Source organism: Hippopotamus amphibius, chromosome 7 (genome assembly GCF_030028045.1).
Source record: "Hippopotamus amphibius kiboko isolate mHipAmp2 chromosome 7, mHipAmp2.hap2, whole genome shotgun sequence".
Taxonomy (NCBI): Eukaryota; Metazoa; Chordata; class Mammalia; order Artiodactyla; family Hippopotamidae; genus Hippopotamus; species Hippopotamus amphibius.
This window is the reverse complement of record NC_080192.1, coordinates 22,661,043-22,678,248: the sequence shown is the minus strand read 5'-3', so window position 1 is coordinate 22,678,248 and position 17,206 is coordinate 22,661,043. Positions and strand designations below refer to the sequence as shown.

General features: G+C 38.7%; 1 protein-coding gene across 6 annotated transcripts in view; it reads left to right on the top strand.

Annotated features, from left to right (window-relative positions):
• Positions 1-17,206, top strand: part of APAF1 (apoptotic peptidase activating factor 1) — a 78,915-nt gene that overhangs the window by 35,108 nt on the left and 26,601 nt on the right. For 5 of the 6 annotated variants that reach the window (XM_057741302.1, XM_057741300.1, XM_057741303.1 and 2 more), the window contains 2 exons: positions 10,509-10,670; positions 14,638-14,766. In XM_057741302.1, the coding sequence (XP_057597285.1) occupies positions 10,509-10,670; positions 14,638-14,766 (291 nt within the window). The remainder of the gene's footprint in view (positions 1-10,508; positions 10,671-14,637; positions 14,767-17,206) is intronic. The other variant, XM_057741301.1, reaches the window with a different exon arrangement.

Below are 17,206 nucleotides of genomic sequence, written 5' to 3'. Positions count from 1 at the left end.
AAGCTTATTCGGTCTCCTGAAATTTATAGCCTTTAAAAAACTAAATTCTTCTGCCTTAAATGTCCACTTTACTTCTGAGTAAGATCGTAATGCCACTTTGTTTTTTACTCCTGTCTCTGCTATCATTCTGGTCTTCTGTTTATTGATTCTCTTTTCTTCCTTTAGTGTTAAGTCCAGTCCATCTTTGACTTCCTCATCTCTTGGTCTACCTTTTCCCCTCCCATTCTGTAGTGTTTGCTCTGGTTCATGCTGTCACACCCTCATGTGTGATAGCAGCCTTCTTATCCCAATACATAGCTGCTAGGGTATCTCTCTACCTCTGTTTTCATCTTGCCATTTTTAACTGGAACACAAAAGTATCATGATCGAAATTGTGATAAACCCAGGCACATCAGGCACACCTCTGAGGCTCTTCATCTTCCATCATTCTGCTACCTCTAATCCCATCCAATTTGTTTCCATCATTCTGCTACCTCTGTTCCTATCCAGTGCGTTAATTGTCACTTCTGGGCAAGGTAATTTGGGAGGCTTATTTTGGCTACTGTCCCTATACATGTTTCATTAGTATTTTTTTTTTTTAATTTTATTTATTTATTTATTGCCTGCATTGGGTCTTTGTTGCTGCTCGTGGGCTTTCTTTAGTTGTAGTGAGAGGGGGCTGCTCTTTGTTGCAGTGCATGGGCTTCTCATCTCCGTGGCTTCTCTTGTTGCGGAGCACGGGCTCTAGGTGTGTGGGCTTCTTAGTTGCGGCACATGGGCTCAGTAGTTGTGGCACATGGGCTTAGTTGCTCCACAGCATGTGGACTCTTCCCGGACCAGGGATCGAATCCGTGTCGTCTGCATTGGCAGATGGATTCTTAACCACTGTGCCACCAGGGAAGTCCCTCATTAGTCTTTCTTGGAAATTTTTTTTGGTCTCCAATTCAGTTGTCTATAGCTTTTCATAACCCTCAAAACTTTATAAATTTAAAAAGTAAATGCAAAACCTTCTTCAGAAAGTGTTCCCTTATAACATCCACCCATCTGGTTCTGAGAATATGTATACGTATGTGTCTATATACCTGTATCCATATATATATAGATAGAAAATGCTTGGTCTTTTGATTTCCACTTGTAAATGTGTTGTACTGTTCAGTTCAGTCATTTTCACGTGTCTGTTTCTTTGATAAGGTTGAATATTGGTTTATGACCTGCAGAGACCGCGTCATCTTCTTGTACCTCTCTGAAGTTCATTGTACATAATTGTACTCAAAACATACGCTCAGTAAATTTTCTTGGCATATACTTCTTCCAGGGAAATACTTGAACCCTCTGGGCTCTGTTTTCTTTGTTAGAATCTCTAGAGGAGATTTGTTAATGCTACTAGGTGACTTCTAAGTTGCAGCACGATGAACTCTCTTGATGCTGATCCTATGGTTGAATCTTTGATCTCTGTCAACTGAGGATAACACATTTTTGTATAGATTACTTAAGGACATCTAGGAATTTTCTGAGTAGAATTCTGCTTTATAGAATTTCCTAGAATTTAGTAGATACTGGGAGCATTCTTAGATAGAATATTCAGGTAAATGGATTTGGTCTCTATGATGTTCTCTACAAATATCAAATATCTTTCTCTTTGGGATGATCCATATCAGAGAAGATTTTTCGGGGGCCAGGTGAAGGGAGCCTTCTTCTGAAAGATTCTTTCAGTCCTTTGAGCCTGTTATTTCTTGGTTTTTACTAAGTGAATGACTTCAGAAGGCATTTTATATCTCAAGGCAGGTTCTTTTATCTTACCTCCATCACTCACTCCAAGTTCTGGGAAGATTCCATTATTATTAGGTTTCTTAATGTTGAAGAAAGTTGTAAAACCAGACTGTTTATTTGTTCTACAAATTTGAGCTGTGCAACTCAACTGGGCCTTCTTCGCTGCCAAGTTATGGTTTGTTCCCCAAATTGAATTTACCGTAGTGCCTGTTCCAAAGTTTTATTGCTATTCTTAAGCCCCCAACCCTGTCACTGTATCTCTTTCATTCTATGGAGGTAAGCTTACCTCATACCTATTCAGAAGGCTGATACCACCCAAGAGCTTCCCACCATGAGCCCCCTCAAAAATTGCCATAAAAAGTCTTTATTCCCCCCCCCCCTTTTTTTCCTCCTCATCTCAGTGCCCAGAAAGTCCCTACTATTCCTTTTTTTCCTCTTCTTCCCTGACACTGTTCCTTTTTCTCCGCTTCTTCCCCGACACTTTGCCTCATTGGTTATTTCCTTTCCATGTTGCACTTTAGTTTTTCTTCTCCTTTGAATCCTTTCCCACAGCCTGCAGATGCCCTTGGGCCTTCCCAAGCATTATAAAACCAGAAAGTGAAAAACCTTTGATTCTTGATTGATTGTGTTATCCTCTGAAATAGTCGTTCAGTTTTTCTTTTTGACTAGACCTTTATAACTAGGCTTCTTAAATCACCTATATGTACCTCGACCTCCCGACCACTCATTCACTACTTAACCCTTTTTTTTAGCCTGCCCCTGTATTCCTTTGAAGAGTAAAATCAAGTTTTATTTTGTTTTCATTGTTTTTGTTGTAAAATCTAATGCTCTTTGGATGAGTGTGTGAAATCTGGTATTTTTCTTTATCCAATCCTTATTCTTTTGGTTGTATTACACCCCCCTAATTGACCACCTCTGTTTCCTTTTTGAAACTCCCCTCATTTGACATCATTGTTTTCTTCTTTCTCTTCCTGCTTCTAACCCCTTCTTTAACTCTTTTTTTCCTGCCCTTTAAAATATAGCTGTTCCTTAACATCTTAACATCTAATCTTGACTACCACCTCCGTCACCTTTCTTCCATCCCAGTTCAGCTGGTCTCATGGCTTCAGCTCTCCTCTCTTCTGTGAGTGACCTTCAGATGTGTTCTCTCTAGCCCTCATTTCTCTTATGTGCTTGTATCCTGCAAAGACAGGACTGCTCTGCTCACTGCTGTCACTTTGATAATATGCCATACCTCAAACTTACTGTGTTCCGAACTGAACTCTTCATTTTTTCTTCCACAACTGACCTACTTTTTGTGGTTCCTCTATGTTTCAGGATTTTGATTAGGTCAGTGTTCAGGATTTGCGTCACCGTGACTGATCATGGTTGGGCCATGTAGTATATGATGATTTTTTTCCCCCTTTCTCGTACAACACTGTTTTCTTTGGGATTAAATGTGTTGTATATTTAACAGTGTAGTTTTGTTTCTTCATTTGCTTATTTTTTTTTAAAGGTTGACATTTATTTATTTATTTAGGCTGCACTGGGTCTTAGTTGTGGCATGTGGGCTCTTTGTTGTGGCATGCAGACTTCTGTGGCATTTGAACTCTTAGTTGCAGCATGCATGCGGGATCTAGTTCCCTGACCAGGGATTGAACTCAGGTCCCCTGCATTGGTAGCGTGGAGTCTTACCCACTGGACCACCAGGGCAGTCCCCCTATTTGCTTATTTTTTCAAATGTGCATATCACTTGTTCATCTTCAAACTATCCCTTGTCTAAATTCCTTCTTAAATAATTTAAACTCATCAGGTATTAGATTTGACATTTTCTTTTCTCAGAAATAACTTTCTTGGAGGGTCTTGTCTTGCTCCGTTATGATTGGTGACACTGTTCCCAGTGTTCAGCTGCCATCCTGGGATCTCCCTTTACTATCATCCTGGGAGTTCCTTTTGCTTTTCTCTTGAGTTGAAACCCTTAGTTCTTGGATATCTTGGTTTACTTTCTCAGCTTAGTGGAAAATGTCTAGTTTTCTAAGAATCTCTGGGAGGTAAATTTTTGAGACCTTTTCTGTCTAAAAGTGTCTTTAGCTTCATACTTAATTGATACTTTTGAATGCATACAGAAGGAATTAATTTTTCCTTAGAATTTTGGAGACATTGCTCCCTTGTCTTTTAGCTTCCAGTTTCTTTTGAGATGTTTGAAGCCATTCTGATTCATATGTGATCTGTTTTCATGTCTTGAAACTGGACTGGAGAACTCGAGGTATGGGAGGGGGCGGGGGGTGAAGGGGAAACTGAGACGAAGCGAGAGAGTAGCACAGACATATATATACTACCAACTGTAAAATAGTCAGTGGGAAGTTGTTGTATAACAAAGGGAGTCCAACTCGAGGATGGAAGATGCCTTAGAGGACTGGGGCAGGGAGGGTGGGGGGGAATCGAGGGGGGGGGCGTCAAGGAAGGGAGGGAATACGGGGATATGTGTATAAAAACAGTTGATTGAACCTGGTGTACCCCCAAAAAAATAAAATAAAATAATAAAAAAAAAAAAGAAAAAGAAAAAAAAAAGTATAAAAAAATAATTAAAAAAAATTAATTAATTAATTAATTTTATTGGCTGTGTTGGGTCTTTTTTTTTTTTTTTTTTTTTTTTTTTGCTGTGGGTGGGCTTTCTTTTTAGTTGTGATGAGTGGGGGCTACCCTTTGTTGTGGTGCATGGACTCCTCATTGCTGTGGCTTCTCTTGTTGCGGAGCACGGGCTCTACGGGCGTGGGCTTCAGTAGTTGCAGCACATGGGCTCAGTAGTTGTGGTTCACGGGCTCTAAAGCGCAGGCTCAGTAGTTGTGGCACATGGGCTTAGTTGCTCCGCGGCACGTGGGATCTTCGTGGAGCAGGGATCGAACCCGTGTCCCCTGCCTTGGCAGGCGGATTCTCAACCACTGCGCCACCTAGGAAGCCCCTCCTGTTTTGAAACTTTTAAGATCTTTTTTTTTTCACAGTATTTTTTCTTTTTAAAAATTTTGTGATAATGTGCCTTTGTGTGGGTTTGTCTTTGTTTATTGTGCTTGGCACTCGGTAGCCTCTTTAAATTTGGGAATTCATATCCTTCAGTTCTGGAGGTTTCCTTTAAATATTTGACTTATTCTTATGTAGTTTATCTTTCTAGAATGTCTGTTTGGGATGTTATCTTTCTTTGCCCATTTGTCCTACTTTTGGGAAGACTTATTTAGCTTTATTTTCCACTCCTTCTATTGTGTTTTTATCTTCCGCTATCATATTCTTAAGTGTCCCCATTCGTATGATCAGTTTCCTTTTTAATATTATTCTATTCTTGTTTCATGGGTGCAATATCTTTTATCTTTTTATGTTAAGTTTTCTTATTCTTGTATAGTTGCTATTTTTTCTGTTTGTTGGATTTGGTCTCTGTCTGAATTTTAGAGCTACATCTTAGTTGCCTGATCCTTGGGTATCTGCTCATGCTTAAAGAGTGCAGCACCAAAAAACTGATAGGAAATTGTGAACTTATTTATAGTGGGGTTTCCCTGTAGTGTTATCTGGCTGTCATTTTTTTGATGGTGAACTCCTAATGTCAGACTCTTTCGGTCTTTTGTCTTGATCTGGTGAGGTATTCATAGGAAGAATCTTCAGTCTCCTTCCTGTAGGGTATAAGTCTGGCTGGAAAGTTCTTTAACGATGTCTAGGCAGAGATCTCAACACTTGAAATAGGGACTTTCTCTTAAATTTCCTATTTTCAGAATGATGACCCTGCTGTCAGCTGTGTTGGGTATAGATTAACCTTTTTTTCTTCAGCCAGAGTAGGGCACAGCAACCTGGATGGCATAGTAGGGAAAGGGTTTCAAGGGACTTTCATTGACTCCTCCTGAGTTAGCTCCATCTTTACTGGAAGGTGCTAGGCCCAACACTTGCTGAGCCTTTTAGGAGTTCTGTGGTGTGAATTGGGTTACTACTTGGCTTTCTCCACTGTGGGCTCAGGACTCAATTTTAAGGAGTCTCCTTATCACTTGTCTTTTTTTCTAGCCTTTACAGTTTTGTTGCTCTAATGTCTTCCTCCATTCTCCTTTACCTTGTGAATTATGCCTAGAGAGAAAAATTCTCTTTACTCTTGTTTTACATGGGTTTTGGGAGGCTATGAAGATGAATGTATGTGTTCTATCTCTAGAACCCTGTTTCTTTCAGTAATGCTATTATTGCCTCTACTCACCTGTGCTTGAAACATGGGAATTATCTGTCGTTTCACTTAAAATGTATTTATTGATCATTTATCGAGTACTTGCTATGTGCCAGATTCTGTACTATGCATTTGGTTTTTAAACACTTTTTAAAAAAAGTATAGTTCTTGGCATGAAGTTGTTCAGGGTCTAGCTGGGGAGAAAGGTAAGTGAATAGACAAACCCGGAAAATGATAGAAGTATGTGGAGGGGGCTCAGCGCAAGCGGGGGCTCTGTGGGGGAGCGTGCAGGCCCCAGCTGCTGCACCCAGACTGCACTTGTTCTTCCTTTTCATTGTCTGTGCTTTTCCATTTTGTACTTTAGCTTATGATGACCCCTTAGCCTAGACTCTTTGGTATCTTTTTGGTATTGAAATTGTGTCCGTTTTAGGTTGGTGTAAAGTAAGTGTAAGTAGGTTGGTGTAAGTAGGCCGATCCTCAGGGAGGAGAGTGAGAGGGCCCCTGCTGCAAAAAGTGTTTCCTCAGGCCCACAGCTTTGGTAAAGCATTTCCACTGTGCTCTGTCTTTTCCTCTCAAATGACACGTCTGACATATCTTGTGTTAGAGTCATTTATGTGCTTGCTGACCTCCTTTACTGGCCTGAAAACTCCTTGAGAGTAATGTCTATATCTGATTTGTTTATATAACCTCAAAGTGACTAGCATAGTGGTAAATAAATATATTCAAGATGATAAACCTTTGCCTTGTCCCTTCAGATTGAATTAAGAGTTCTCCAAACTCAAAAGAAAAAAATTTTAAAAGTCTTCAGGGACAGGATTTTGATTTCACGTGTGAGTATCAAAATGTGATTGTAGAGCGCAGAGCACTAGCAGCAGGGGACAGACATTACTGCACTCTTGGTGAGAACTGCCGTGTTTGTGGCAGCTTTCCCACAGTGCTATTAAGTCAATATCGTTGGCTGGTTCGCACTGATACAGTGACGTGTAGTAGGCAGAGGTTCTGCAAAATGATGCTGGATAACAGCATTTCAAGGTCAAAGTCTTGGAAAGCTTTTATTTTCCAAGAGGATGAAGAACTGTAAAATTATTTCCTGCCCCAAATGGGTCTGTAATCTTCTGAGTGTTTTGTAGCATATCATGTTGATAAGCATGTGTTTTTCAGGCCTTGATGGTAAACTGTTTCAAAATGTGAGTTTTGTTTAAAAATTGCCGTTTTTTTTTTATTGGACTATAATTGCTTTACACTCTTGTACCAGTTTTTGAGGTACACCAAGGTCAATCATCTGTATTTATACACATATCCCCGTATCCCCTCCCTCCCTCGACTCCGCCCCACTCTCCCCTTCCCAGTCCTCCAAGACATCATCCATCCTCGAGTTGAACTCCCTTTGTTATACAGCAACTTCCCTCTGGCTATCTATTGTACAGTTGGTAGTATATATATGTCTATGCTACTCTCTCACTTCGTCTCAGCTTCCCTTCACCCCCTGTCTCCCCAAACCTCGAGATCTCCAGTCCATTCTCTGCATCTGCATCCTTATTCTTGTCTTGTCACTGAGTTCATCAGTACCATTTTTAGATTCCGTATGTGTGAGTTAGCATACAATATTTGTCTTTCTCTTTCTGACTTACTTCACTCTGTATGACAGACTGTAGGTCTGTCCACCTCATTACATATAGCTCCATCTCATCCCTTTTTATAGCTGAGTAATATTCCATTGTATATATATGCCACATCTTCTTTATCCATTCATTTGCTGATGGGCATTTAGGTTGCTTCCATGTCCTGGCTATTGTAAATAGTGCTGCAATAAACATCATGGTACATGTTTCTTTTCGGATTATGGTTTTCTCTGGATATATGCCCAGTAGTGGGATTACTGGATCATGTGGTAGTTCTATTTGTAGTTTTTTAAGGAACCTCCAAATTGTTTTCCATAGTGGCTGTACCAACTTACAGTCCCACCAACAGTGCAGGAGAGTTCCCTTTTCTCCACACCCTCTCCAACATTTGTTGTTTCCAGGTTTTTGGATGATGGCCATTCTGATTGGTGTGAGGTGATACCTCATTGTGGCTTTGACTTGCATTTCTCTGATAACTAGTGATGTTGAGCATCTTTTCATGTGTTTGTTGGCCATCTGTATGTCTTCTTTGGAGAAATGTCTATTTAGGTCTTCCGCCCATTTGTGGATTGGGTTATTTGCTTTTTTGGTATTAAGCTGCATGAGCTGTTTGTATATTTTGGAGGTTAATCCTTTGTCCGTTGTTGCGTTGGGAACTATTTTTTCCCATTCTGAGGGTTGCCTTCTTGTCTTGTTTATAGTTTCTTTCACTGTGCAAAAGCTTTTCAGTTTCATGAGGTCCCATTTGTTTATTCTTGATTTTATTTCCATGATTCTAGGAGGTGGGTCAAAAAGGATCTTGTGTTGATGTATGTCATAGAGTGTTCTGCCTATGTTTTCCTCTAGGAGTTTTATAGTGTCTGGCCTTACATGTAGGTCTTTAATCCATTTGGAGTTTATTTTTGTGTATGGTGTTAGGAAGTGTTCTAATTTCATTCTTTTGCATGTAGCTGTCCAATTTTCCCAGCACCACTTATGGAAGAGGCTGTCTTTTTTCCATTGTATATTCTTGCCTCCTTTGTCAAAGATAAGGTGCCCATATGTGTTTGGGCTTACCTCTGAGATCTCTATTCTATTCCATTGATCTTCCTTTCTGTTTTTGTGCCAGTACCATACTGTCTTGATCACTATGGCCTTGTAGTATAGTTTGAAGTCAGGAAGCCTGATTCCACCAACTCCATTTTTCCTTCTCAAGATTGCTTTGGCTATTCGGGGTCTTTTGCATTTCCATACAAATCATAAGATTTCTTGCTCTAGTTCTGTGAAAAATGCCATTGGTAATTTGATCAGGATTGCATTGAATCTGTAAATTGCTTTGGGTAGTACAGTCATTTTCACGATGTTGATCCTTCCAATCCAGGAACATGGTATGTCCCTCCATCTGTTTGTGTCGTCTTTGATTTCTTTCATCAATGTCTTAAAGTTTTCTGCATACAGATCTTTTGCCTCCTTAGGCAGGTTTATTCCTAGGTATTTTATTCTTTTTGTTGCCATGGTGAATGGGAGAGTTTCCTTAATTTCTCTTTCTGCTCTTCCGTTGTTAGTGTATAGGAATGCAAGAGATGTCTCTGCATTAATTTTGTATCCTGCTACTTTACTAAAGTCACCAATTAGTGCTAGCAGTTTTCTAGTAGATTCTTTAGGGTTTTCTATGTGTAATATAAAAATTGCCATTTAAACAACACAAAGTCCAGGGTGCACACGGGCCTTGGATACAGTACAGTGACTTGCTCAAAATGAAATGCTGGAATTTACTTGGTCCCTCGATATGTGGCATTTCATCACTCTTTGGATAGGGGCTAAAGTCAGGTCCACATGCTAGAGATGTAGTTTAGACAGATGTAGTGAAATTGGGTTTTGTTAGTTTTCTTTTTCTTTCTTAAATCCAGGCAGTGATAGCTTTGTTTTTCGTATTAAGAGGGAAAGAGTGTGTGATTTCTTATGTTATCTGGCTGATGTTACTGAAGCTTCTGGCACTGATGTTTAGATTTTATCTCTTCAGTGTCAAGGAGGGCTAACTACTTTAGATGTCTCTTTTGGTTCATCCAGTTTATCCATAGTTATTTCAAGGGGAAAGGTTTTGGTTTGGGCTGTATTTCTAGTATATATAATCTTTAAACTTGAGAGAGATTTAAACATATGCCTGACCAATCAAGTTGGGTTTTACCCTTGGAGCTGTGCTTTGTAAGCTGAGTTAAAGCCTGAGAAGCAGCTTTTTAAAAAAAAATCCTTGTCCTTGGCCAACCCTTGGTCTGTGTATGACAGCCATTATCATTCTGTGAAGCTGGGACACTGCTCAAGGCCCAGAGGAGTAAAGAAGGATCTTTTTGAAGGTATTTGTCATTTGAGCTGCTCAGGTGGCTCTGCAAGTGAGGGAGGTTTGGTCATTTCTATCCTATTCCTCAGGATCCAGTTGTTTTTAGAGCTCTGTCTGGCCCCACCAAGCACACAAGGTGCTTTGCTTCTTTTCAGCATATTTTTGTTTTCTGTTTTCAGGGACTTCTTTATGTCTCTGATGCTCTGCTAGGTTGTAACTCGGTTTGGACTGGGTCCTGTGTGTAGTGTCCGTGCTGTGCATACAGTAGATGTGAAGCAGACCTCATGCCTGGCACAGCAGAGGGCAGCAGTGGCAAGTCATGAGTCTCCTTTCTTCCACGCTCCTCCTTGCTGTCAACACCTAATCTTTAGCCTCCTCCACACCATGCAAGGCTCTTTTAACATTTTGTAGTTTTACATTCTGCATTCTGCATTTTGGGCAGTGCCTTTAATTTTTTTCTTTTTAGGAAGGTGCTGAATGAAACTGGGAATACTTAATTTAAAAGCCTTATGAAAAGTTATGCATAATTAAGAATCAGTCATTAGGTGAACTGAATAATTTGTGTAACAATTAGTCCAGGTAGAATTCTAGAGGTGTGATTTGAGATCAAAACAAACTTAAACATTATTATTATTTTTGTAATTTGAAGCTTTGGGATGTGAAATCAGCAAATGAGAGGAAAAGCATTAATGTGAAGCACTTCTTCCTAAATTCAGAGGAGCCTCAAGAGGATATGGAAGTGATAGTGAAATGCTGTTCGTGGTCTGCTGATGGTGCTAGGATAATGGTGGCAGCAAAAAATAAAGTCTTTGTAAGTACTAGTATTTTAAAAAGCCAAATTTAAAGAAAATTGAAACATCTGTTGATTTTTGCATTTTACACTATTTAAAAATCAAATTGTACACTATTATTTTTTAAATTAATTTATTAACTTATTTATTTATTGGCTGTGTTGGGTCTTTGTTGCTGCAGGCAGGCTTTCTCTAGTTACTGCGAGTGGGGGCTACTCTTTGTTGCAGAGCACGGACTTCTCATTGCAGTGGCTTCTCTTGTTGCGGAGCATAGGCTCTAGGCGCGTGGGCTTCAGTAGTTGCGGCTTGTGGACTCAATAGTTGTGGCTTGTGGGCTCTAGAGGACAGGCTCAGTAGTTGTGGCGCCCAGGCTTAGTTGCTCCTTGGTATGTGGGATCTTCTTGGAGCAGGGCTCGAACCTGTGTCCCCTGCATTGACAGGCGGATTCATAACCACTGCGCCACCAGGGAAGTCCTACACTGTTTATTGATATAAAGTATAGCTGAATGATTTTGGGCAGATGCCCTAACTTCCCATAGTTCTTAGAAACTCGCATAGTTCTTAGAACCAGGGAATGTCCATAGGCCTTGTAAGAAAAGGGCTGCATAGCCACACAGGTTTGGGAAATGTTATGTATTACTTTCCCCCGTTAGAGGTACTTCAGTGTGTACTAACATACTTAAGGCCTCCAGAAATCCTACAATAAAGAAACAATTTATGTTTAACCAGTGTTTCTCAAGTTTTTGGATGGAACGTTTTTTGCATCACTCTTCCCCCACCTTCCTCCAATTTGAAATATATTGCTTTAGGTGACTTTCAAAGTCCTTTCTTACCCCTAAAATTTTATGATTTGATGACTGATAGAAATACTTAGCAACTGAAGAAGTTTGTGAAATTTCTATGAGGTAAATGAGGAAGATATGCAAAAAAAGGTAAATGGCAAGGAAGTGCTTCTTTTTTCAGTTCTAGTAATAGTTTACATTTGTAGTATTCAGAGTGCTCTCACATATGATTTCTTTTGATATAAATATCCAAGGACACAGCAGATTGCAGTAGCCCTATGATAATAATGAGGCAGCTGAGGTTCAGAGCAGCCAAGTAATGTGTCCAAAGTTACACTGTGATTTGGAGAGCCAGGTCTTCTGATTTAGGGCTCAGTGCCATTCCATTCTGATGGTAATTTTAAAGACCTAAATAAGAGATATTACCAATTTATTCTGTTTTCAGCTTTATTGAGGTATAATTGACAAAACTGTAAAATATTTAAAATGTGTAACGTGATGATTTGATATACATATATATTATGAAGAGATTCGTCCCACTGAGCTAATTAACACGTGTCACCTCACATATTTGCCTTTTTTTTTTTTTTCTTTTTCTCTCTCTTTTTTTTTTTGGTGAAAACATTTAGGTTCTACTCCCTTATACAATGCAATGCTATCAACTGTAGTCACCATGTTATACATTAGATCTTCATACCTTATTTATCTTATAACTAAAAGTTTGTATCCTTTTATCAACCTCTCCTTTTTTCCCCCACCCAAGAGATTGCAATTTTAAAGAACACAATTGAAATATACATATAGTTGTATAAAAACTAACTGAGGGACCATTTATATTATTATTATTGGTCTAGTAGTTATGACCCTTGCATCTTGGTTGCTTATAGGTTTTTACCCCTTTAGCAGGAAACCTAAGAAAAATACTTCCTTTTTTCTTACGTTTGTTGAAGTCTGTAAAAACAGAAAGGAACCACTACATTTACAAGATGTGAAGGTTTGTAAAATTTGCTGTTTTAACCATTTTAAAATATACAATTCAGTGGCATTAATTACATTCACAATCTTGTGCAGATATCACTACTTTTCCAAAACTTTTTCATTGTCCCAAACAGAAACCCTGTAACCAGTAAGCAGTAACTCCCTGTTCTCTCACCTGAGCCCCTGGTAGCCTCTAATCTAGACTATGAATTTGCCTTTTCTAAATATTTCATATAAGTGGAGTCATACAACATTGGTCCTTTTGGGTCTGGCTCATTTCATTTGCATAACATTTTTCAAGGTTCATTCATGTTGTAGCATGTGTTAGAACTTCATTTCTTTTTATGGTTGAATAATAATCTTATATGGATATACCATATTTTGTTTATCCATTCATCTGTTGTTGGGTTGTTTTAACCTTTTGGCTATTGTGAATAATGCCACAAGAACACTGGTGTACAAGTATCTCTTTGAGCCCCTGCTTTCAGTTCATCTCTGTATATACTTAGGAATGGAATTTCTGGGTTATATGATAATTTTATACTGGGCTTTTTGAGAAATCACCAGACTTTAGTGACTATACGATTTTCTGTTCCCTGTGGTAGTGTACAAGGATTCCAGTTTCTTCACATTCTTGCCAGTACTTGCTTTTTTCCATTTTAAAAAATTACAGCTGTCATATTTAAGGTGTAAAGCAGCATCTCATTATGATTTGGTTTGCATTCTCCTAATGACTAATAGTACTGAGCAAAATTTGAACATTTAAAAATATCTGTTCCAGTGAGAGAGGAAAATAATTTTATATTGTGTGAAATGCTTTCCTGTTTTAAAAATGTATAGGCCCGCTCTTTATTTTACCATGCTACAATGAAGCTACCCTGAGATCACCCTTAACTACATGTAGATTCCAGTTCTTACTCTTTGGTCTCTCTATTCTTTTCCTCTATTTCTTTCCAACTCTCTTGTGTTATTAGCCCACTCTTATTATTATGTCTTTTCTTTTTGCTACCCAATAATTGAGACAGCTGCCTATTCCACACTTGCCAAGTTTCCTCTATTGCTCTCAGCCACTAATTTTTTAAGAACAGCTTGTCCCGGGAAGCATGTTAAGTATGATTTCCTGTCCTTTACTGTTGGCCCCAGATGCTGTGCTGCTTACCATCTATGTGTGCCCGCAAGGTTATACATTCACAAAACATTTTCATGGCTTCCACTGGAAACTTTTTTTCCTTTCTGAAAACTATGCCTTGGTCTTAAGTTGTTATACTGTGTATTGGTATAAACATTTTTAATACTTGGCAAAAACTTCAGAAGAGTTTATTCAGCATATAAAAATCTTCCAAAAATTGAAATGAAGAAGTTTGAATTACTCAAAAATAGCTTTTTTTAGTTCAAAAATGGGAAAATGATGATACTGGAGTAATTTGGTAGCTCTGAAGAGAACTAGAAATGATGGAACTAATTTCATTTTAGCAAGCCCCCACTTTGTATTATTTTGGTCATCTTCATTTATGAGTATGCATTTTCTCTTTTGAATAAATAAGCATTAGGGAGAACTGTTCTGTATATTAATTTGGCTAGTCCATTCATGTATTCACAAAGGTTTTATTTCTCTCTAGGCCAGCTTCAGAGATCATCTGTGATAAGTTTTCCTTTATAGGAAACACGTTTTAAGATGAGCAGTATTTGAAAAGTATATGTGTATTAATTTATATCTTTCTTATTACTCAATAATTATGCCAATTATCAGTAATTGTATTTCTTTAGGACTTATACTGTATGTTTGGAATAGGTTGGTATTATTTTTTTGGTTTTTTAAAGATTTATTTATTTATTTTTGACTGCGTTGGGTCTTCATGCTGAGTATGGGCTTTCTCTAGTTGTGGTGAGCGGGGGCTACTCTTCGTTGCAGTGCACAGGCTTCTCATTGCAGTGGCTTCTCTTGTTGTAGAGAACGGGCTCTAGGCGCATGGGCTTCAGTAGCTGCAACATGCAGGCTCAATGGTTGTGATACACGGGCTTAGTTGTTCCGTGGCATGTGGGATCTTCCTGGACCAGGGATCGAACCTGTGTCTCCTGTGTTGGCAGGAGGATTCTTAACCACCGTGCCACCAGGGAAGTCCCTGAGTGGGTATTCTTTTAGGAATAAATTTAGATTCACTTTGGGTATGGCTTATCTTTTAAAATATTTTACTGTTGTAGATATCTCTCTATTTTATGTTGACAGCTTTTTGACATTCACACCAGTAGCCTGTTGGCAGAAATCCACACAGGCCATCACAGCACCATCCAGTACTGTGACTTCTCCCCCGATAACCATTTGGCAGTGGTGGCTTTGTCCCAGTACAGTGTGGAGGTGAGTAGTTAAATTTACTCTGAAGTCTAGGTCTCCAGAAGTACATGGATGACAAAGAATGACAAACCATTGAATGCTGAGGATGTTTGTTTGAGAAATTGTATTGTTTTCTTCATAGCATAATGACCTTTAGCTTTAGGATATTAAGCCACACTGACAGCTTTAATACTTTAGCAGTGATTGAAGACTTGGTTTGACAGTATGACGCAGATTGACAGTATAATTCATGAAACATTTATTGAATGGTCAGTATGTGCCAAGGTCTGGGGAACAATGGAATGACCACTGGTTTCCTAGGCAGAAACATGGCATCTTTTAAATATGGGTGTAGACTCTTCTGTAAAAGAGATGATAAGAAATGAGTCCAGTTCAGATTTCTTAGATCTTTGAGGAAGGTAAAGTGGAAGTTAAATTTAGAATTGGTTAACCTAGGATTTTCATTGCTAAGCAGTAATGAATAAAATGATTTCTCATTTATATTTATAATTTTGCCCTCAACCTGATAGGTTTTATACTCAGTGTCTATACCTAGAAGAATTCCACTCAATGAGTTGCTATATTAATTTTTTCAAAAGCAACGGATTCCCTATTTTTGTCTCCAAAGATGGATTAGTTTTTCCAAGCTTTGTTATTACTCATTCCTTGAGTGAATCTTACCACCAAGTAATTTGAAGCTCCTTGTGATTACAGTCCAAGCTGATGGGTATGGACCTTTATTTGAAAAATAGGGGAGTTCTTTTGGTTCACAGGCTCCCTTCAAAGGAAGCTTGATTACGGCAAGCACTCCTTCAGTGTTCCATACCTGTTTCAGCAATTTTTAGTGAGTTTGCCAATCTTGCCCTGTATGTGAAGCTGTGGCTGGAGAGTGGCTGAGCTATAGCCCTTCAGCATGGGCATACAGACGAGAGTGAGTGGATGATCTCTAAGCTCCTCCTAATTGAGTACAGCAGTGCAACTAACGATGAAGAACTCCCTGTGAGAATCTTCCCACTGGAGGCAGTGAGTGTGAATGAGCTTCAGTCCTGTTTGCAACAGTGGGAAGGAGTAGGTGCTGTGGGCAGTGTTCTCTTCAGCAGAGGCCTTGAATCGAAAGATTCAGAGCTACTAGAACTTGCACCTTACCCTTAGATCCTCAGGGTAAGTGTGGTTGGAAGTTTCCCCTTCCTGGGTCTTGTCTGGATTTTAGGAGGAGTAGAGGAGCAACCCTTCTTTTGGCCTTTCCTATCATTTCTAAAATCCTTACCCTCTGCTATTCTTAAAAATCTCTAGGAAACATTGTCTTTCCTCTTGAAATATAGGGACTTGGTTTTGGAGGCTGTGAGTGACAGAGAAATGATGAGAGAGCAAGAAGGGAAGAGAAGGAAGGATTTTCAAGGGAGATTTTTCAGTTGTGGAACCACTTTCTTCTCTGGCTTTTAGCTTTGTATGTCCTTGGACTCTAGAGATAAGGCAGAGAAAATTTCACATAACTAATTTGTAACCATAGAACTCACTGATTGAAAACCACTGGGCATGTGATAAAGTACTTGTTTTGTCCATGCTAGTTCTGAAATCATAAAGTAGGCCTGTAATTCAGAGTGTAATGAGAGGAACTCAGGCACATATGGTACTTCATTAGACTGGAATATATTTGAGTAATTTGCAGCAGAATTCAGGACAAAATACAGTCAGGCTAGTAACAGACATTGACAGTTTGTAATAAGCATGCATAACAGGAGAAGTATATATACATGTACAATTAGTACATTCATTTGTTATAGGGTTTTGCAGTCATTTCAAATGAGGATTAGATCACAGTGGAAAATAGAATACAGAAGCCACTTATGTTCATCCTATTATTTTTTAGATTGATTTAAAAAATAAATAAAACATTTGTATGATTCCAAATCAAAGCTTTATAATAAGTTTTATTCAGGGAAGTCTGACTTTCATCCCTGTCCCTGCCCTTCCACTCTCCCTCCCTACCTTCTGAAGGTAATCGTTTTTGTCTTAACATGCTAATGTTTCTTTTTGCATGTATAAACAGATATCTTTATGTATAATATATAGCCATATATATCCATCTCTCTATATATCACATCTGTATCCATCTATATTCACATATTTTCATCTCATTTAGTATAGTTTGCATATATATATATATGGTATAACCTATATACTCTTCTGCAGAAATGTATATACTATTCTTTGCTTTTTTGTGTGTAAAAAGCATATCTCAGAAACTAGTCATTATCAGGGTGTTTTTCTCATTACTTTCTTACGACTGCATATTATCCCATTTTGTGATTAATGCAGTTTATTCAGTCCCCTATTGATGGTCATTTGGGTTGTTTCCAGTCTTTTTGCTGCTAAAAATAATAATGGCAGTGAATAATCCACACAAGTTGTTTTGTATTTTTGGGCTATATCCATGGAAGTGGAATTGCTGGGTCATTCTTGC